The 22,943-nt window shown below is 43.7% G+C and overlaps 1 protein-coding gene across 1 annotated transcript in view; it reads left to right on the top strand.

Annotated features, from left to right (window-relative positions):
- The window catches only part of Fbxo36 (F-box protein 36), a 59,212-nt gene that overhangs the window by 22,151 nt on the left and 14,118 nt on the right, over positions 1 to 22,943 (top strand). Inside the window, exon 2 of the mRNA XM_048344593.1 lies at positions 22,584 to 22,692. Coding sequence (XP_048200550.1) covers positions 22,584 to 22,692 — 109 coding nt within the window. The remainder of the gene's footprint in view (positions 1 to 22,583; positions 22,693 to 22,943) is intronic.

Raw genomic sequence — 22,943 nt, 5'->3', positions numbered from 1 at the left:
GAAAGATCCCCTCCCATTCGTCTCTCCCAAAGAAGCTTTATGCTGTTGTGTTGAGGCTAAGCTATCTCTCTGCAAGCATGGAGGCAGAGAGCCTCTTGGGAAATGTTGCCCTGATCCTCTAGGGTACCATGGAGATGAACATAAAGGGATTGTCAAATGATGTGAAGGAAGTGAAATGGACAGAATTTGGTCATGGAGAGTCAGTGTTTTGTGATGACAGAGTAATGAGAGTCAAGAATGACTCAGCTTGGGGGAGGGAAGGGGGGGAGGGAGGGGGACATGAGGGACAAGGCAACAAACAGTACAAGAAATGTATCCAACGCCCAACGTATGATACTGTAACCTCTCTGTACGTCAGTTTGAAAATAAAAATTTGAGAAAAAAAAAAAAAAAAAAAAAAAAAAAAGAATGACTCAGCTGGTACCACCAGCTGGTGTCACAACTGTTGGCTACTTGTTATGTTATTGGACTCCTCCTCTAAGAATACCCTTCTTTAGTCAATTTTTGTATATATGCATATGACCCAGTTTACGTTATCCTGTATGTTGGTATTTTAGATCTAACTTCCACATATGAGAGAAAAATGCACCATTTGTCTTTGAGCCTGAGTTAACTTCATTTAACATAACTTTTTCTACATCCATCCATTACCTTGCAAATGACATATTATTCTTTCTGATAGATGAGTAAAATTCTATCGCATATATGTACCGTATTTTCTTGACCCACTCATCCATTGTAGGGCATCTGAGCTCTGTAAACTGGCTATCATTACTAGTGCAGCAATTACATGAATGTGAATGCATCTTCACTATATTCTGACTTGTAATATTCTGGGTAGACGCCTGAGTGGTATTGCTGGATCCTAGGGTAATTGTATGTTTAGTTTTCTGAGGAATCGCCAAACCACCTTCCAGAGTGATTGCACAACTTTGCATTCCTACTAACAGTGTAGGAGAGTTCTCTTTTCTCAGCATCCCTGCCAATCTGCATTTCTTTTTCTTTTCTTTTTTCTTTTTTTTTTTTTTGGCCAGTCCTGGGCCTTGGACTCAGGGCCTGAGCACCGTTCCTGGCTTCTTCCCACTCAAGGCTAGCACTCTGCCACCTGAGCCACAGCGCCCCTTCTGGCCGTTTTCCATATATGTGGTGCTGGGGAATCGAACCGGGAGCTTCATGTGTAGGAGGCAAGCACTCTTGCCACTAGGCCATATTCCCAGCCCCCAATCTGCATTTCTTGTTGTGTGTATTTTTGATACTGGCCCACCTTACTGTGGTGAGATGCACTCTCAATGTTGTTTCGGTTTGCATTTTCTTTATGGCTCGGGCTGTTGAGCATTTCCTGTTGTTCTCTGGCCAGTCTTGGTTCTTCTGGGGAAGTTTCATTTAGCTTCTTTGCCCATTTATTGAGTTATTAATTTGGGGATGGGGAATGATGATAGCTAGTTTCTTGAGTTCTTCGTATGTTCTAGATATTAAGCTAACAAAGTTTTTTTTCTTTTTAAAAAATTTTAATTGCTTTCTTTTGGGGGGGTTGGGGGAGCATCTTTTCTTTGGTACTGGGGATTGAACCCAGGACATTGTGTTTGCTAGGCTAGCACTTAGCCACTGAGCTACTCAGCCTAGGTTTTTTTCTGATAAGTTCTATGAGCTACTCTAGAAAATCCATTGAATCCGTTTATTATCAGGATATACAAAGGCTACAGGTGATGAGATGTGTGGAGTGGAACTAGGAGAAAGGGGTACAGTGCTTGTCTGCCTCCCTTTTGGGCACTCTTATCTTCAGAGGCTTTCTACTTCCTGTCCTTCTGAATTTTTTTTTTTGGAGACTATTGCATAAGCATGACTGAAACATGGACAACTGTGTAGAAATATAATTGGATGAAAAGGGTTGATCTAATTCTAGCAGAGTAGCAAGGCCTGTCAGTTCAGATTCTTGGCTTCTCTGTACAGCATTCGTTCCTAGGGGCCCTCTCTTACTAGATCTTAGGATTTACTATCAGACTAGGTAAGTCAGAGGTTTTTTGTGGAGGTTGTTTTTGGTTTGGTGCCCGGAATCTAACCCTGGGCCTCGCTTATGCTAAGCAGAAACCTGTCACTGAGCTACATCTTTGGTCTCACGTTTAGAAATTGGAGGCAACTCCTCCAATTCAGAAAGGTGGGCAAGATGAGAGTTTCTATGATTAGCCCTGGGCGAGGAAAATTCTAGTATCTGCCTGGAGTAAGGGGAGTTAGGAGCTCCTGACATCTGTATGACTACTAAAATGGTAATCTATCCCAGGTCCTCACCCTAAAGAAACTCTATGCTCCTTATCTCCCCATCTCAATCTGTGGTCATTATGTATCTCCCCCAGGGGTGCAGGTAGAGTACTGGAAATTGACCCCAGGGCCTCCAGCTTTCCAGGCAAGCACTATACCATTTTATTTGTTTTATTTTATTTATTTGTTTTTTTTTTTTTTTTTGGCCAGTCCTGGGCCTTGGACTCAGGGCCTGAGCACTGTCCCTGGCTTCTTCCCGCTCAAGGCTAGCACTCTGCCACTTGAGCCACAGCGCCGCTTCTGGCCGTTTTCTGTATATGTGGTGCTGGGGAATCGAACCTAGGGCCTCGTGTATCCGAGGCAGGCACTCTTGCCACTAGGCTATATCCCCAGCCCCTATTTATTTGTTTTTGCCAGTCCTGGGGCTGGAGCTCAGGGCCTGAGCACTGTTTCTGTTAATGTGGTGCTGGGGACTTGAACCCAGGGCTTCATGCATGCTAGGCAAGTACTCTACTGCTAAGCCACATTCCCAGCCCCCATGCATTTTTTTAAAACTAAAAACAACTTTTATGAAAAATTAGGTGTGTTTATACAATCCATATTAACTAAATGGAAGTCAAATTGTAGGACACCTTAACTAAGGTAAGGGTACTTGTAGACTTATTTGCTCAAGAACTTCCCCGTTTTAAAATTCTGTAGCAGTATACATTTATTCCTCAGCATTTCAAATAAAACATTCTATACCAATAAGCCATATTCTTTTTTCACTTGAAGGATTGCCTGCCAGTTTGGTCAGCAATGATCGGATGCTCTGCCTACAATGTTTTTTAGCCCTTTTGTAGAATTTAATGTCTTTCTCTGATGACCACTTGGGCCACACTGCAGGAGGATTCCTTATCACACTGGCTTTCCCAGCACTTGCTCTCACTTAGCATTTCAGAAAGGAAGAAAAGCAGCAGGCAGCGATTACTGAGCTCTTCATTTGAGTCCCTTGCCTGCTGTAAAACAGAAGATGTGGCTGAGTTATTATAATTTTTTTTTTTTTTTGGCCAGTCCTGGGCCTTGGACTCAGGGCCTGAGCACTGTCCCTGGCTTCTTTTTGCTCAAGGCTAGTAGCACTCTGCCACTTGAGCCACAGCACCACTTCTGGTCTTTTCTATATATGTGGTGCTGGGGAATCGAACCTAGGGCTTCATGTATACGAGGCAAGCACTCTTGCCACTAGGCCATATTCCCAGCCCTGAGTTATTATAATTTTAATGTTAAGTGTATTTAATGCTATAATGTGATTAAAATACTAAAATTTCACTTCAAAAGTAGCCTTTACCCAAAGAAAAGGGATATTGTGGCAATTTCATAACAATAAATATTTCTCAGTTCTTATTGATTTAGCCAGTCTGTCCTTGGGCTTGAATTCAGGACCTGGGCACTGTCCCTGAGCCTGTCTGTGCTTAAGGCTAACACTCTACCACTTTAGCCACAGGGCCACTTCTGGTCTTTTCTGTTTATGTGGTACTAAGGAATCCAACCCAGAGCTTCATGCATGCTAGGCAAGCACCCTACCTACCACTAAGCTATATTCCCAGCCCTATTTATTTATTTTTGAGATAACGTCTTCTAGCCCCATACTTAGCCTCCTGAGTACTAGGATTATAGGTGTACATGCAACACCATACCCAGTTTTTTGTTTGTTTGTTCTTGTCGTCCATGGGGCTTGAACTCAGGGCCTGGGCACTATCCCTGAGTTCAGCTCTTTTGCTCAAGGATAGTGATCTACCTCTCTGAGTCCCCATGCCACTTCCAGTTTTCTGATGGTTAATTGGAGAGATAAGAGTCTCATGGACTTTCCTGCTTAGGCTGGCTTTGAACCATGATCCTTGGGTCTCAGCCTCCTGAATAGCTAGGATTACTGGCATGAGCGTGCCATTTGCTGGACATGCAAACACTTACCCTGCCTTCCAGGATCTTGTGGACTAACAACTGATTCAAAGATCAGATGTCCTAAGCATCCGCTTGTTGGAAGGATCAGAGATTCAAGTGTTTGAGATCCTGTTAGACCACAGATGCCTTTTGGCTGAGACCAGGGTTGCAAAGAGCTTAGGGAAGGTCAGGCTGAGTCCTGATAGACAAAAGAGTTAGCCACAAAGCAGACTGGGTCTAATGAAGGTTTGTCATACAGGACAGGAATTCTTTAGTTTATTCTAAATGTGGGGAGAGGTTGTTTTCTCTTGTGTTAATGGGAACTCAGCTAACCACAATCACAGCTACCAACCAACTTGTTACCGTGTAGGAAACCATCCTTTACTCAAACCTATATTTACTGCCAGAATCAGGGAAGGCAGACAGCAGAAAAGCCAGAAGTCCCTGAAGACAGCATTGTGCTGCAGCTCACACTGCACCATGCGGTGCCTGAGCCTTCCCTGCCAGGCTTCTGGCAGCCAGGTGGACAGTGCTTTCTGTTAAATGGAGTCACATGAAAGTATAAAATGTGGTGAATGTGGATAAGGTCAATCCAGTATTTGCTATTAAGTAATGAATACTATCACTGATTCATAGATTATTTGGGAGGTTGAAATGTCTAGAGGTTTGAACTTTTTTTGTAAGGGACCAGAGAAAAAATATTTTAGGCTTTCCAAGTATCAGATAGGCTCTATGACATATTCTTCTTTGCTTGATTTTGTATTTTCCCTCTTTAAAGAAATTGAAGGAGAGCTGGCAATGTGGCTTAGTGGTAGAGTGCTTCCCTCCTATGCATGAAACCCTGGGTTCGATTCCTCAGTACCACATAAACAGAAAAAGCCGGAAGTGGTGCTGTAAGAGGTAGAGTGCTAGCCTTAAGCAAAAGAAGCTCAAGGACAGTGTCCAGATCTTGAGTTCAAGTCCCAGAACTGGCAAAAAAATTATAGGAACAAGCTGGGCACTCATAGCTTACACCTGTATTTCTAACTACTCAGGAGGCTGGAATCTGAGGATTGTGATTTGAAACCAGGCTGTGCAGGAAAATCAATGAGACTCTTATCTCCAGTAAACTGCCACACACACACACACACACACACACACACACACACACACACACACACACAGAGGAAAATAAAAGTATAGAAAGTGGAGCTGTTGCTCTAGTGGTAGTGCACTAGCCCTGAGCAAAAAAAGCTTTGGGACAGCAGCCAGGTCCTAAATTCAATCCCAAGGACCAGCTAGTGGCTCACACCTGTAATCCTAGCTACTCAGGAGATTGAGACTCTTATCTCCAATTATCCACCAGAAAACAAAGTGGAGCTGTGACTCAAAGCAATAGAACACTACTAGTCTTGAGCAAAAGAGCTCAAGAACAGCCCCCCCAGGCCCTGAGTTCACAAACAATAAAATAAATAAATAAAATTGTAGGAAATGAATTTAAAAAGGAAAGAAAATTGTAGAAACAATCTTAGACAAGCCATGGGCATTTATGCCCTATTGGATGAAGTTCATGGCCCCTGGCATCCAAACTTCTAAAGAAGAAATTTGGAGAAGATATTCAGTTCTGTTATAAATGCATTAGTGTAGCACATGTGATAAATGTGTCTCCATTAAGCCAAGAGATCTGTGCTGAGATGTGGATGTTGAGTCCTGAGCACACAGGCAGTGTAAGAAGGATGGATAATATCACTCAGGTTGGCTGAATGGGGCTTAAGGCACAGGTGAGGAAAGGGCCACAGCTTGAACTACAATCCTTCACCAGGAGTGCCGTAAAGGTCACAGCCCCAGGCAGGGAAACTGGGAATGTGACTGGAAGTAAACCAGTTTTGGTGCAGTAGCTCACTCTATGACAGATTTGTGTCCAGAAAGCACACGGAAAAGGTACATCTCCAGCTCCATCGTGAAAAGAGAGCTCAAAGTGCCAGGAATTAACAATCTCAAGAAGAGATTGAGAAGTAGCCAAGCAGTCCTTGTATAAGGGGCAGACTTTGAGCAGATACAGAGGAGAGGCAGACAAATCCAAGCGTATGTAGACGGAATTGTAAGTACCATAAGACTGGACTGGAGGGCAAACTCCACGAGCGTTGTGTAGGCAGTGCCTTGAGAAGGATGGGAACTCCTAATTTGTAGGCAAAGGCCTGACAAGCTCTTATTGATTTTCATTTTCCTTTGAGTGCATGGAACACAGCCACTTTGTGATTATTTAGGACTTAGCTACGAGCAGCTGTGTAAAGGAAGACTTCCAGGAAGGCAAAAAGAGGAGTGAAGAGAACAGAAAATCTTCGTAGTTGTCCAAGGGGAAGACATTGAAGGTCCTTAATCAGTGTTGTGCTGGGAAATGCTTTAGCCCTGGCTTTCCAAGGGAAAGCTCCTGATATATTGCCATTACCAGTTCCTGGGATGCAAGTGTTTCTATCCTGGCCTAACTAAGGCAAGTAGTGGATACAACAAGGAGTTGACTAGAGAAGTATTTAGTAATTGGAGTGTTTCTTTGTGACTGATTGAGGAGTAAAAAGGAGAAATAAGCAAATATATAGTTTTTCTCCTAAGTGCAAGGTAAAACTCCATTGGGGCAGTGAACTTTAATCATTTTTTTTTTCGGCCCGTCCTAGGGCTTGGACTCAGGGCCTGAGCACTGTCCCTGGCTTCTTCCCGCTCAAGGCTAGCACTCTGCCACTTGAGTCACAGTGCCACTTCTGGCCATTTTCTACATATGTGGTGTTGAGGAATTGAACCCAGGGCCTCATGTATACGGGGCAAGCACTCTTGCCACTAGGCCATATCCCCAGCCCCAACTTTAATCATTTTGTGCACCATATTTTGTTACCAAAACAGTGTATGGCACATGGTTGACATTTGGTAGGTAATGTTGTTATTCTTGTTGTATTTATTTATTTGTTCATTTATTGAGACGGGGTCTCACTGAATGGCCCAGGTTGGTCGGGAACTCAAGATCTTCTTACCTCAGCCTCCCAGTTGCTGGGATTATAGGTATGTACTATCACGTCCAGCTCCTGTGTTTATTGAAGATTGACTATTTCTCCACTAAACTATTGAGATCATGCTGGTCATTGGTGGCTCACACCTATAATTCTGGCTACTCACAAAGCTGAGATCTGACAATCTAGGTTGGGAGCCAACATGAGCAGAAAAATCTGAGACATTTAAAAAAAAAATTTTAAAGAGGATCAAGAGACTTATCTCAAGATAACCAGCAAAGAGCCAGAAATGGAGGCATGGCTCAAGTGGTAGTATGTGCCAGCCATGAGCAGAAAAAGCCACGTGAGAGCTGAAGTTCTGAGTTTAAGTTCCAATCAGGGTGCATGTGTGCACACACGCACTAAAAAGCCTGCAGCACACTACTGAAGAGATTATGTAACAGGTGCTTAAAAGCTGCTTTCTGTAAAAGAAAGCACTACTTACTTGGGCCTAAGAATAACTAAAAGCAGAAGAAAAGCTTGTATTTTGTCTCTGTTCTGAGCCATTCTCTCTTCAGTAACTTTGCCATCTCCTTGGACTCTGAGAACATTAAGACTAATCCACAACTTATTACTGGGAACCCGAACTGCCCCAAAGGAACAAAAGAACCTCCTCAGGACAAGACTACTCAGCAAGCAATGTAGACTTGTTTATCTTGAGCTGTGAAGACTGATAACAGCCCTTCCCCAAACATAGAGAAATAAAGGTCAAGGAGCCCAACTCTGGACTGTTTAACAGTCATGCATACATCTCTGCCCCAGCTCTTAGTCCACAAACCTAAAGCTTATGTCTGTACCCTGAGGACTTGTGAAGTTTATCTGAAGTGTTCTCTTGCTGTGGCTAGCTGATGTCAGGCAATACAGCTCCTTTCAATGCCCTTCCCTTTGTTTCTTTATCTTTTTCTTTTCTTTTTTTTTTTGCCAGTCCTGGGGCTTGGACTCAGGGCCTGAGCCCTGTCCTTATTTCTTTTGCTTAAGGCTAGAGCTCTACCACTTGAGTCACAGCCTCACTTCTGGCTTTTCCTGTTTATGTGGTGCTGAGGAATTGAACCCAGAGCTTCATGCATGCTAGGCAAGCATTCTACCACTAAGCCACATTCCCAGCCCCATGTTTCTTTATTTTACACAAAAGGGAAAGTGGCCAAACCTGACAAATGAAATTCTTGGAGTCTGAGCATGGGTTTAAAACTCCAATTTCAATCATTGCTAACATAAGCCAAGACTGGGAACTAGGCAGTGTGGCTCAAGTTGGTAACTATTGCCTAGCAAGCAGGAGACCCCTGAGTTCAATGACTTCATTCCCCAGTACTGAAAAGAGAAAAGTAGTTGGAGATGAGAAACTTGAGATAACACTTTCATGAATTACACTGAAAAACATCTTTAAAAAAAAAAACAAACTAGAGACATATTGGATAGCAGTTAACTGGAGGAAATTTTTTTAAATTAAATTTTGTTGACAAGGTGTTGTGCAAAAGGGGTACAGTTACATAATAGGGCAGTGAGTACATTTCTTGTGATATCTTACACCCTCGTTTTTCTTTCCCTTCCTTAGATCAGGTAGGCATATATACAATACCCAGTGTACCAAAATCATATACAATAGCCACGTGGCCGCCAAAGGAAATTCACCTAGAACTTTAAATATAACGTCAACAATAGAGTTTGCTTATCCTTGTCTTATATGATCATGCATACATAGCTGTTGAGCTATTGTGATCCACTGAGAGGTCTATTTTAGACCTTTTTATGTTTAGATACATAGTGTAAGCTCGCTGACCTCTACTGTCGCTGACAGACCAGGTCTGCGAAACAAAAAACTTCTTTTTTTTTTTTTGGCCAGTCCTGGGCCTTGGACTCAGGGCCTGAGCACTGTCCCTGGCTTCTTTTTGCTCAAGGCTAGCACTCTGCCACTTGAGCCACAGCGCCACTTCTGGCCATTTTCTGTATATGTGGTGCTGGGGAATTGAACCCGGGGCCTCATGTATATGAGGCAGGCACTCTTGCCACTAGGCCATATCCCCAGCCCCACAAAGAAACTTCTTGTCAAATGGTATTTCCACAGGTTTGGGTCAACTGGAGGAATTTTTACTTCAGTTCTACCAGGACCCACTTGGGGGAGCTGATGAGCAAAGGGACCAGGAGTGTGAGTTTAAAAAAAAAAAAAAAATCACAAGTTGGGAGCTAATGAACCCGCAGAGGGAGGGAGGGATATGAGGTGTGGAGATGAGCCAAATTCTGTAGAAGGCAGAAGTAGAAAATCTAGATTGCCTGACTTGTCAAATGCTTATAAATTATTTTATTCAGTTACAAATTATCCTAAATAGAAAGGGCGGTGGATGTTTGAGCTGTGTCTGAAAATGGAACCTTGTAAATATGATCATAATGCCTTCTCTAAGCCATGCCTTTGTAGTCACTGATGGATCTTGTTTCTTTTTTTCTTTTCTTATTTTGTTTGCTCAAGGCTAGCACTCTACCACTTGAGCTACAGCTCTACTTCCTGCTTTCTGGGGGTTAATTGGAAATAAAGAGTTTCATGGACTTTCCTGTCCTGGCTGGCTTTGAACCATGATCCTCAGATCTCAGCCTCATGAGTAGCTAGTGTTGGGAAAATGGAGGAGAACGGAAAAGGAATAGGTCAGACTCAATCATCAACAGGCGAGGACTGTTTATTGAGGAACAGAGGAGGGCACAGACCTTCCTGTGGGGTTGGAGGTTGTGCAAGGGGGTGAATTTGGGACCAGGCTTATCTGGAGTCTGAGCAAGGAGGCAGGTTATTGAAAGCACCCCTAGGTCTAGGAAGCTGGGGCTTTTCCATTTGGCCCACAGAGGGTTGTTTCCAGCTGGGCCTGGGTAAGGTGTCTGGCCTGCAGATCACAGCAGGTTGGCACACTGAGGGTCCTGCCTGGTATCTGTATGGGCCTGAGGCAATAGAGCAGGGGTCAATTCTTCAGCTAGGATTACAGGCATGAGCCACTGATCATATGATCATATCTAATATAAATATACAAATACTTCATGCTTTTCTTTTTGGGTGTGTGTGCTAGTAGTGGGGCTTGAACTGTTGGCCTAATGCACTATCACTTGAATGACACTGCCAGTCAGTCATTTCTTCATTTTAAATTGTAAATTTGGAATTTGATGTTATCACCACCAGACTGCTGGCCTGACAAACCTTAGTTTGAGAACCTGTCATCAATTGTCTGAATCTTCTTACCTTTTCCCTTCATTATCTACTTCCTATCCTTAAACTCAATTCCTGGTATAGCCTAAGGGGAGTTTTTCCCAGAAAACCTTTCATATACAAAGACAGGAATTTGAAGTTGTTAAAGCTCTAAGGACAATCTTTGACATGTAGAGGCTGAGGAATTTAACATTTTTAAAGCTCAAACTTTCAAGTTGCATTGCACTAAAAAACTAATATGTTGAATTTAAACCCCTTTGCATAATTACTTATTTTTACCATGTAAAGAAATTTAACAAAATAAGGCTCAAGGGCTGGGAATGTGGCTTAGTGGTAGAGTGCTTGCCTAGCATGCACAGAACCCTGGGTTCAATTCCTCAGTACCACATAAACTGAAAAACTGGGAAGAGATGCTATGGCTCAAGAGGTAGAGTTAGCTAGCCTTGAGCAAAAAGAAGCCAGGGACAGTGCTCAGGCCCTGAGTTCAAGCCCCAAGACTTGCAAAAATAATACTAATAATAAGACTCAAACTTGAGTAAGGGGTAAGTCCTTAGACTTTTGGGCTCAGACTAGATTGGGTGGACATTTATAGTCTTTCTCCACAAACGCAAGCTGCTCTTTTTGAGCAAACTAACCTCTCCTGTGGGGCACTGGTGGCGCATGCCTGTAATCCTAGCTACTCAAGAGGCTGCGATCTCTGAGGATGGCAGTTTGAAGCTAGTGTGGACAGCAGTTTGTGAGATTCTTATCACCACTGAGCCAGCGAAAAGCTGGAAATGAAGCTGTGGCTCAAGTGGTAGAGCAGAAAGGCTAAGGGGACAGTGCCCAGGCCCTGAGTTCAAGCCCTAGTACAAGCACAAAAAAGTAAAATAACAACTCACCCCTTATGCCAAGGAGTTTTCTTTTTGCCATTCTCTACTGTTGTGCCTAGCCTCCCTTTTCTTTTTTTTTCTTTTTTTTTTTTTTTTTTTTTTGGCCAGTCCTGGGCCTTGGACTCAGGGACTGAGCACCATCCCTGGCTTCTTCCCGCTCAAGGCTAGCACTCTGCCACCTGAGCCACAGCGCCCCTTCTGGCCATTTTCCATATATGTGGTGCTGGGGAATCGAACTGAGAGCTTCATGTGTAGGAGGCAAGCACTCTTGCCACTAGGCCATATTCCCAGCCCCTAGCCTCCCTTTTCTAAATCTGAGCCAGCGCCCCTGCATCACCAATGTGCATGCATTGAGAACCAATGGCCAAGATGGTAGACCAGCACGGCGGGGCTGGCTTGGACAGACTTGGACAAGTCTTGAGTGCTCACCTTGAGTTTCTTTACCATCTTTTGTAACACATCCTCATAGTAAATATCCCACCTCCCAGTACCTTGACAATTTATAATTTCCAGGACGAGCCCAATATTGGAGCCCAATATAGGGCCCGGTAGGAGACATAGTGGCATCTTATTAAACCACCTGACCCATCTTATCCTAAGAAAATATAACCTTGCTGGGAGTGAGGGACTGATCGAATTAAGAGCTGGACTCCAGTTCTTGCCTCTGCTCAAGAGGGTTCAAGAACTGAGATTCACACATACCTCAGCAGAAAATGGGTAACATGATGACTCTTCTTTTTATACTGGAGTTTGAACTAGACTTTGTGCTTGTTAGGCAGGCACACTTGAGCCATATGCCCAGCCCAGTTATTCATTTTCCTCTCCCTACATTTTTTTATTAGCATCCATTAATTGTACACGGGAGTTTTCATTTTGATTGTGTGTTTATGTGTACACTGTGCCTTGATTGCACTTACCAATATGTCACACTCTCTCCTCACCGTTTCAACTGTTCATTTTGTTATTGTTCCTGTTCTGGGGCTTGACCTCAGGGCTTAGGTGCTGTTCCTGATCTGTCTTGCTCAAGGCTAGCATACTGCTACTTGAGTCACCATTTGGTGGCTAGTTGGAAATAAGAGTTTTATGGACTTTCCCGCCAGGGCTGGCTTCAAGCCATGATCTAAGGATCTCAGCCTCCTATGTCGCAAGGATTACAGTCATGAGCCATCTGTACCTGGCTAACAACTATTCTTTCTTTCTTTTTCTTTTTTTCTGCCAGTCCTAGGGTTTGAACTCAGGGCCTGAACACTCTCAGTAAGCTTCTTTTTGCTCAAGGCTAGCATTCTACCACTTGAGCCACAGTGCTACTTCTTTCTGTTTCTGTTTCTGTGGTACTGAGGAATTGAACATAGGGTGTCCTGCATGCTAGGCAAGCCCTCTACTAGTAAGCCACATTCCCAGCCCTGCTCGGTTTTTGTTGTTGTTTTGTTTTCTTTTTTAAAACAATCCCTTTCCTTGGTTCATTGCTTCACAAGTCATAGGAACTCAATAAATACTTGGTTACTTGATAAATGTGTTGACTCATTCAGTAAATGGAAGTTGTAACCCTTACTACAAGCCCTTTCAAAATTTGATCCAAATTGTTTTGGACATTTGACCTATATTGAAGGTTAATAAGTGTTTTTATTGAAAGAATAGGGAACATTTTTTAACCCAGCAGAACATTTGAGTGGTAAGAGTTTTACTGATTATCATGGTAACTTAAGAGAAGCAGGATTTTGCCAAGTGAGGTATGTGTTGTGTGTGTGTGTGTGTGTGTGTGTGTGTGTGTGTGTGTGTGTGTGTAGTGGGGGGTGGGGGGTGTCTGCCTGGTCAAACAGTCTTGGTGGAACTGGTCTGGTTGATCATTACCACAGATCTGCTTCTTCCAGCCTCTTCTGGCTCCAGGGGATCAGGGAATGTTTGAGGGAGCAATTAGGCCCTTGTCAGATGATTGCTTCTGCTTTGGGGGTTGCTGGGCAACTTAGTTTCTGTCTTAGGGTGTAAGCCTGCAGGGCTCTTTATCTCTGGAATTTGAGACAACCGGGAAGGAGAAAGTGATTCAGAAGGACTAAACAGATTAGAGGACAAAATTCCTCTGAGACAAAGGCTGTGGATCCTTCTTCAGTTCTTTATTGAACTTTTGGGCAGTTTCTACCTGGAAGATACCCTGGCTGCTTGTCCAAGAGCCTCCAGACCAGAGTCCAAGGGCCAGCTGTGGAAACAAGTGCATGAGTAAATATAGAGCATTTGAGGAGGATTTGTACTGGTTTCCTTGCTCTTCTCCTATATAAACTGCATCTTAGCAGGAAAACCTTTCAGAAGCAATCCCAAGGTTTTTGTTTTTATTTATTTTTTAATTGTTGTTTGGGTGCCTCAACCGGAGCTTGAACTCAGAGGTCTTGTGCTTTACCTGTGTCTAACAGCTAGCACTCTATCACTTGAGCAACACCTCCATTTCTGGTGTTTTTTGTTTTTGTTTTTGCCAGTCCTAGGTCTTGAACTCAGGGCCTGAGCACTGTCCCTGGCTTCCTTTTGCTCAAGGCTAGCACTCTGCCAGTAGAGCCACAGCGCCACTTCTGGCTGTTTTCTATATATGTGGTGTTAAGGAATCGAACCTAGGGCTTCATGTATACCAGGCAAGCACTCTTGCCACTAGGCCATATTCCCAGCCCCCTAGTGTTTTGATAGTTAATTGGAGATCAGAGTCTCTTTTCTGCCCTGGCTGGCTTTGTACCACAACCCTCAAATTCAGCTTCTTGAGGAACTAAGACTATAAGCGTGAGCTACCAGTGTCTAGCTAATCCCAGTAGTTATGGTACCGATGCTATAAACACCATATTTCCCCAGTAGGCTTGGATGCTTTGCTTAGGCTTGGGTGCTAAAAAGAGGGCTTTGCTAAATCATCTGCCTTCTTGCAGGAGCTACATCAGACATGTTGAGTGAACAAGCAAACACTTTCCCAGCTCCTGTGTCTCACTGTGCTCGGATGGGTGACAGGCGCTGCTCCAGGGAGGAGGTCTTCAGTACCAAGGTCTTGATGTTGTCATGAAAAAGAAGTTGAGGACACACTGGGGTAAAGACCCTAACAGTTTCTTAGTAAAACAAAACAAAGCAAAGACAGAAATAAAACACAACCCAGACATAGATGTGGGCACATCTGATAACAGGTGCATTCAAGTGATTTAATAGCATGGGTATATATAATAAAAGAAATAGGTTGGGGTTCACTCATATTTGTCTTAGGGTAAGGGCTCCTTTTTGATTTGACACTGGATACGTTTTGTTATTCTTGCTATTACACTTTTATCAACTGGGGCAGAGATTTGGAGGTTGGCCTGCTCACTAAACTTGGGTCATTGAAATTTGGGCATTCCTTCAAAGACAGGACACGTGCTCCCTTCCAAACAGGTGTCTGTCTTTGAGATATGTACTTGAAGCATGTTTTTGTGCCAAGAGGAGTCATTTTCCCAAATGTGTGTTTTCTTTTTCAGGATAAGTGTCATTCTTTAAGATCTCCTTGCTTAGCATCCAGAGCATGTTGTTTTGGGCAAGCAAGCAAGGTCAGAGGGAGAGAGCTTCTCTTCTTTCCTTATATTCTTTCTTCCTTTCTTTCTTTTTTTTTTTTTTTTTTTTTTTGGCCAGTCCTGGGCCTTGGACTCAGGGCCTGAGCACTGTCCCTGGCTTCCTTTTTGCTCAAGGCTAGCACTCTGCCACTTGAGCCACAGCGCCACTTCTGGCCATTTTCTGTATATGTGGTGCTGGGGAATCGAACCCAGGGCCTCATGTATACGAGGCAAGCTCTCTTGCCACTAGGCCATATCCCCAGCCCCATATTCTTTCTTTTTATGTATTGCACGTTATGAGGGAGTGGAAGGCTTAAAGCAAAGAAGATAGTGCTTCTGTGTTTTTAACAAAGCTACTCACAATATAGTATTTGTCTCTGAATTCCTGGCTGCTGTTTCCCATGCCTCATTTTCTCCGATGTATCCTGTCCCATCACCACTTGGCTTCTAAAGAGCCCAGACTGCTCTTGTTAGGTCTGGGGGCTTCTGCCAGTACTCAGACAGGCAGAAGTATTCACCAAAGAAGGAGGCTGGAAGCCATTAGCTGCGATACTTAAGAGATCCAAAGGCTCATCACTCCAAGCTAGCCAAGACAGAAAAGTCTGAGCCTTTTTAACTCCAAAATAGCCAGCAAAGAGCTGGGATGAAGGTATGGGTCAGTGGAAGAATGTCACAAGACTAGCAAGGGTTTTTAAGGGCTGTTTTTTGGAGGTGGAGAAGGGATTACAGGAGCTGATGTGGTGGGGGAGAACAGATGATCTTTGTTCCCTTCAGCAGATGGTAGGATGTTGATATTGTCTAGGAGTACTGATTCATTTAAACAGTGAAAAGGCAGGAAAGGATTTAAGATAAACAGAGTAAGTTTATTTGAAAATGATTGGAAGCCATGAAAGGAAATAGCAAGCTCTCCATCAGGAGAGGGTTATAAAGAGGAGTCCAGGGCTTGGAATGTGGCTTAGTGATAGAGTGCTTGCCTAGCATACATGAAGCCCTGGGTTCACTTCCTCAGTACCACATAAACAGAAAAAGCTGGAAGCGGCACCATGGCTCAAGTGATAGAATGCTAGCCTGAGCAAAAGAAGCTCAGGGACAGTGCAGAGGCTTTGAATTCAAGCCCCAGGACTGGCAAAAAGACAAGAGAGACAGAGACAGAGACAGAGACAGAGACAGAGAGAAGCTGCTGACTAGGTCTGAAAAAGATGAGCAAACTTATTAGATGGAAGTTTACACAAACGAGTCCCTATACAAAATTGAACTGCTGGGGCTGGGGATATGGCCTAGTGGCAAGAGTGCTGGCCTCGTGTACATGAGGCTCTGGGTTCAATTCCCCAGCACCACATATACAGAAAACAGCCAGAAGTGGCGCTGTGGCTCAAGTGGCAGAGTGCTAGCCTTGAGCAAAAAGAAGTCAGGGACAGTGCTCAGGCCTTGAGTCCAAGCCCCAGGACTGGCCAAAAAAAAAAAAAAAAAAAGAAAATTTCAGGGCTGGGAATATGGCCTAGTGGCAAGAGTGCTTACCTCATATACATGAAGTCCTGGGTTTGATTCCTCAGCACCACATATATAGAAAAGGCCAGAAGTGGCGCTGTGGCTCAAGTGGCAGAGTGCTAGCCTTGAGTAAAAAAGAAGCCAGGGACAGTGCTTCAGGCCCTGAGTCCAAGCCCCAGGACTGCCCCCCTCTCCCAAAAAGAAAATTTCAGCCAAACACTGGTAGCTCAGCTCACAGCTGTAAATCCTAGCTACTCAAGAGGCTGAGATCTGAGGGTTGAGATTCAAAGCCAGCCAAAACAGGAAAGCCTGTGAGACTTTTATCTCCAAGTACCCACCAAGGAAGCCAGAAGTAGAGCTGTGGCTCAAGTGGTAGAGTACTAATATTAAACAAAAAAACAAAACAAAACAAAAAAAAACTCATGGACAGTGCCCAGGCCCTGAGTTCAAGACCCAGGACTGGCATTAATAAAGAGAAAGATAGAAAGAAAGAAAGAAATTCCCATCTCTGTACAGCACTTACCTTGATTTTTGTTTATTCTGATTTTTGTTTTGTTTTGAGTAGGGGTCTCATTATGTAACTCAGGCTGCTCTCCAAGTCAAAAACCTTTCTGCCTTAACCTTCTAAAGGCAAGGATTACAAGCATGTGCTACCACACCTACTTTTTCCTACTTTATTTTTCTTCACAGCATTTACCGCCATCTATCACACTGTAAAATATATGTACTTGTTTTGTATACTGTCAGTCTCTCTCTAACCTCACCTTGGGGGTGGGGCTTTTTGTCTGCCTATATGTGGTTGTGAAATGTGGGATGAATGAAAAACTATGACCTTTCAAGTGGATGAATCACTTCTATCATGTGTTCAGTACAAAATCCAATGACGTACCATGCCAAATACAGATGATTTGTGGGTTGGCAGCATTCCTTCTCTTATCATGAACAATGAAAGTTAGGGCTTTTTGTCATTTTGATGAGGTTGACACATTTAATCTGTCTAAAGGATGTGGAATCAGAGAAACTGAGTGTCAGGTACTTGTGGCTCATGCCTGCAACCCTAGCTACTCAGGAGGCTGAGATCTGAGGATTGAGGTTCAAAGCCAGCCTGAACAGAAAAGACTGAAAGGATTTAGCTCTAGTTAGCTATCAAAAGGCAGAACTGTGGGGCTGGGGATATAGCCTAGTGGTAAGAGTGCCTGCCTCGGATACACGAGGCCCTAGGTTCAATTCCCCAGCACCACATATACAGAAAACGGCCAGAAGCGGCGCTGTGGCTCAAGTGGCAGAGTGCTAGCCTTGAGCGGGAAGAAGCCAGGGACAGTGCTCAGGCCCTGAGTCCAAGGCCCAGGACTGGCCAAAAAAAAAAAAAAGGCAGAACTGTGGTTCAAGTGACAACACACCAACCATGAGCAGAAAAATGGAGAGTTTGAGACCTGGATTTCAAGCCCCAGTACTGGCACACAGGTACACACAAAAAGTAAATCCCATCAAACTGAATAACAATAAACAATATTGCATTTGAGCAGTGATAAAACACGTTTAAATCAGAATGTAGTTGCACAACTTTGTTATTCAATAAAAATTAACTCGTTGAACATGTAAAAAAAAAAAGTAAATCCCTCTGAGTAATGAGCTGTTTAGGGCATGAAGAGGTTCAAACACAGGGCCTTGTAATTCAATTTCCATAAACATAATAAGGCCTTCAATGGTTAATTTAGCCTGTGAGATAGGCACCAATGTTGGCATTCAGAAGTAGGTGTTTATTTTATAGACAGGAAGATAGGAAACAGGAAATATTCCACGTGGAGTGAGCATGAAAAAACCCCCACACTGATTGGGTGAGGGGACTGAGCAGAAAGGTCATGTATTCAAGGCTAGCCTGATCTACACAGTGAGACTATCTCAGATAACAAGCATAAACAAGAACTAACAAAACCCCCAAATGCACAGAAATAAAACTATAAACCAGGTGTTAGTAGCTCATGCCTGAAATCTTAACTACTCATGAGACTGAGATCTGAGGGTTGTGGTTTGAAGTTAGCCCAGGCCAGAAATTCCATGAGACCCGTATCTCCAAATAACCATCAGAAAACTCAAAATGGTGCTGTGGCTCAAAGTGGTAGAGCACTAGCATTGTGCAAAAGAGCTCAGGGACAGCACCTAGACCCTGAGTTCAGGCCCCATGACCAACAAATAGGTTTGTTTTATTTTGGACTTTTTGGGCTGGTCCTGGGGCTTGAACTCTACCACTTGAGCCCTAGCTCCACTTGTGACTATTTGTGATTAACTGGAGATAAGAGTCTCAGGGACTTTCTGCTTGGGCTGGCTGTGAACCATAATCCTCAGATCTCAGCCTACTGAGTAGCGAGGATTATAGGCAAGAGCCACTGGCACCTGGCTTCTAGTTACATTTCACTAGGAGGCCATGAGGCTTGCTCATTGACATCACTATCAAGTCAACACAAAGCGTAAGTGTATACCATGGGATGAGGTTTGCTTTAAAGAAACTAAGCTCCCATGAACCCTGTGAGTGTGTGTCAGATGGTGTCAGATGTTTCACTTCAGGCCTCCACCCCCAAAGCCAGTCCCACACGCTGGAGACTGACACTGACATCACTCAGCCCTGCCCTGAGATTCTGTGCTTTTTAGGAAATGACTCTTGTTTCTGTGATGGCTCCTGCCACCAACTGGACAAAAAGAACAGTTCCTAAGTGTTGAATGAATCCCATTCAAAAGCCTGGAGTGTGGTATACTCTATGCCTTCCTGCCTCTGTTATACCAAGTACATCTGTTTAAACCACACCTGCTCCCGTGGGGAATGGTGGTGGGAAGGTGCAAGCCATAGAGTATGTATTCCTGTGCTCTAGGTTAGGGTGTATCATGAGCACATTTATCGTGTTGAATATATGTATAGATATGTATGTTTTATAAAAATCTGGTCTCGGGGTACGACTCATGATTGCTTTGTGGCTTTTGTAGCTGGACAAACATATTTTACGCTCTGGGTGGGTTGAAGGTAGCAGCAGTGGCTCTTATTTCCACACTCGCAGGGTTCTTTTTTTTTTTTTTTTTTTTTGGCCAGTCCTGGGGCTTGGACTCAGGGCCTGAGCACTGTCCCTGGCTTCTTTTTGCTCAAGGCTAGCACTCTACCACTTGAGCCATAGCGCCACTTCTGGCCGTTTTCTATATATGTGGTGCTGGGGAATCGAACCCAGGGCTTCATGTATGTGAGGCAAGCACTCTTGCCACTAGGCCATATTCCCAGCCCCGCATGGTTCTTAGTGTGGAATCCTAATAGGGGCTTGTCTTGACACCTGTTGTTGTCACCATCATGTAGCCACAACATAGAGGTACAACCTCGCTGCAGAAAGTGTATGCCCATGTAAAGAGAATTAAAATGTCATGGTTTTATATTTAAAAAAAAAGAAATTAAGCACTTAGGAAATCTTACCAAGAATCAAATGGACATAAGATTTCATCTATTAGGAAGAAAAGAGACAAAAGTTCTACTGAAAAGAGAAACTTCTTCAGATGAAGAATGCCATGGCTGAGTCTTATTATATCTACATCTCACTAGAATCACATCTAAAAATGGAAGAATATTGTAAAATGTAGTCAGTGATTGTGTATCTGAACATGTGTTTTGGGTTCCCCAAGTGGTTGCAATGTTTTAGTTATTACTTGCCAGGTGAGAGCGGTGCTGCGGTGTGGGTATCGGCTGGGTCCATGCGTGTGAAGTCCAGGTCTCAATGCAGCAGACAAAGGACTGAGGCCTTCAGTGAGATTAGGTCATAGGCCTATGGCCTCATGAACAAGCTAGTGTTAATAAATTAATGCCATGAATCTCATTGTATTTTATTGTTTTATTTTTGTTGGTCATGGGGCTTGGGCCTGGGCACTGACCTTGAACTCTTCAGCTCAAAACTTAGGGCTCTACCACTTAAGCCACAGTGTCACTTCTAGCTTTTTCTGAGTAATTTAGAGATAAGAGTCTCACAGACTTTCCTGCCCAGGCTGCTTTTGAACCTCGTTCCTCAGATCAGCCTCCTGAGTAGCTAGGATTACAGGTGTGAGCCACCAGAGCCCAGCTAGTGATTCTCAGAAAGAAAAGAAGGAAGGAAGGAAGGAAGGAAGGAAGGAAGGAAGGAAGGAAGGAAGGAAGGAAGGAAGGAAGGAAGGAAGGAAGGAAGGAAAGAAGGAAGGCAGCAAGGCAGGAAGGAGGAAGGCTCTCTAAGTAGGCAAACAGCTCTCTAAGTAGGCAAACAGATCTCTGCCGAGCCATTATTGAGAAATATCCTATGTATGACACGTTTTCATACATGGATTCTGTCCATGAACCTGACACTCCTTGTAGGAAAGTTATCCATCATCTTGTCTGGCCTGTTGACAGAAAAGGATGGAAGACAGCCAACTGGTTACTTTGGAACTGGCTTCCAAAGTGATGGGGTCTCTATTCTTAGAGATTTTCGAGGAAACAGATAAATATTTGCCACCATATAATGTTATGGAATGGCCTGATCTCTCTCTCTCGCCCCTCTTTCTCTCTCTCTTTCTCTCTCTCTCTTTCTCTGTCTCTCTCTCTCTGTGTGTGCGTGTGTGTGTATGTGTGTGTGTCTGCCTGCCTGTCTATCTAGGAGTCTTGTTTTATTGCCTAGCCTGACTTTGAACTCCTGGGCTAAAAAGTTCCTCCTGCATTAGCCTTCCAAAAAAACTACTACACAGACATGTTCCACCCTACTTGGCACGACCGGTTAGATTTTTCGTACACTTTCCAAAATAATAATAATAAATATCATTATTAATTTTATTATCACAATATCATATAATATATAGTAATATTAACAGTATTATTATTATGCCAGTACTTGGGGCCTGGGGCTGTTCCTAAGCTTTTTTGGTTGTTGTTTTGGTTTGGGTTTTTTTTGCCAGTCCTGGGGCTTGAACTCAGGGCCTGGGTTCTGTCCCCAGGCTTCTCTGTGCTCAAGGCTAGCACTCTACTACTTGAGCCATAGTGCCACTTCTGGCTTTTTCTGAGTAGTTTATTAGAGATAAGAGTCTCATAGACTTTTCTGCCCAGGCTGGCTCCTAACCATGATCCTCAGACCTCAGTCTCCTGAGTAGCTAGGATTACAGGTGTGAGCCATGGGCACCCAGCAAAATTATGATATTTTTTGTAACACTAATCTTTAAGGAAAATTCATTGATGCCCGAATGTGAGTTCTTTTTTTTTGGCTAGTCCTGGGGCTTGGACTCAGGGCCTGAGCACTGTCCCTGGCTTCTTTTTGCTCAAGGCTAGCACTCTGCCACTTGAGCCACAGCGCCACTTCTGGCCGTTTTCTGTATATGTGGTGCTGGGGAATCGAACCCAGGGCCTCACATATATGAGGCAGGCACTCTTGCCACTAGGCCATATCCCCAGCCCTCTTTTTTTTTTTCTAGTCCTGGGGCTTGAACCCAGGGCCTGGGCACTGTCTCTGTCTTCGTTTACTCAAGGCTAGCACTCTACCACTTGAGCCACAATGCCATTTCGAGCTTTTACTGTTTATGTGGTACTGAGGAGTTGAACCAGGGCTTCATGCATGCTAGGCAAGCACTCTACCACTAAGCCACATTCCCAACCCTATAATACTAATTTTTTTTTTTTTTTTTTTTGCCAGTCCTGGGCTTTGGACTCAGGGCCTGAGCACTGTCCCTGGCTTGTTTTTGCTCAAGGCTAGCACTCTGCCACTTGAGCCACAGCGCCACTTCTGGCCGTTTTCTGTATATGTGGTGCTGGGGAATTGAACCCAGGGCCTCATGTATATGAGGCAAGCATTCTTGCCACTAGGCCAAATCCCCAGCCCCTATAATACTAATTTTTGAGAGGCTGAAGTCAGAAGGATCTTGGTTTGAGGTCAGCCTAGGCATACATGCAAGACTCAACCAATAGCTTGGGCATGTTTACACATGCCTGACTGACATCACAGCTATATGGGAGGCTTAGATCCTGACTTGGGCAGAAAAGTCTGACTCTATTAATGGAAAAACCTGGGTTTGATGATATATACTGTAAACCCAACTATGAGAGGAAGCCTAAAATAGTCAGTTCACTCTCCAGGTATCAGCCTAGGTGAAAAAAACGAGCCCTTATTTCAAAATAACCAGTTCATGAAAGGGCTGAGGTATGACTCATTAGTAAAGTCCTTGCCTAGCGAACATGAGGCCCTGAATTCAAACCTCAGTACATTGCCAAAAAGCACAAAAACAATACAGCCATCAGGATTGTAATCAGTTTTAACTTTTAGCACCTTCTCTTCAATTCCAGTTAATCTTTAGATGGTGGAAGATCTCTCTAAGGAGTGAGTTTCGGTCAGCCAAACCTGGAGAAACAAAAGAAACCCATGAAGACTTTCTAGAGAATTCCCATCTTCAAGGTGAGAAGGGAACATATATTTATTGCTATTAAAATCATAAGTAGGATAGTTTTCGTTCCCTTTATTTATGATGCTAGACATGTTACATATTACATGCTAGCCAAACTACCTTGTTATCCCCAGCTCCAGTAGCAGATTTCTTTGCCAGAAAGTATCAAAAAAGTAATTAGGGGCTGGGGATGTGGCCTAGTGGTAGAGTGCTTGCCTCCTATACATGAAGCCCTGGGTTCCATTCCTCAGCAGCACATACA

The sequence above is a fragment of the Perognathus longimembris genome, chromosome 4 (assembly GCF_023159225.1).
Source record: "Perognathus longimembris pacificus isolate PPM17 chromosome 4, ASM2315922v1, whole genome shotgun sequence".
NCBI classification, from domain to species: domain Eukaryota; kingdom Metazoa; phylum Chordata; class Mammalia; order Rodentia; family Heteromyidae; genus Perognathus; species Perognathus longimembris.
This window is presented reverse-complemented; position numbering and strand designations above follow the sequence as displayed.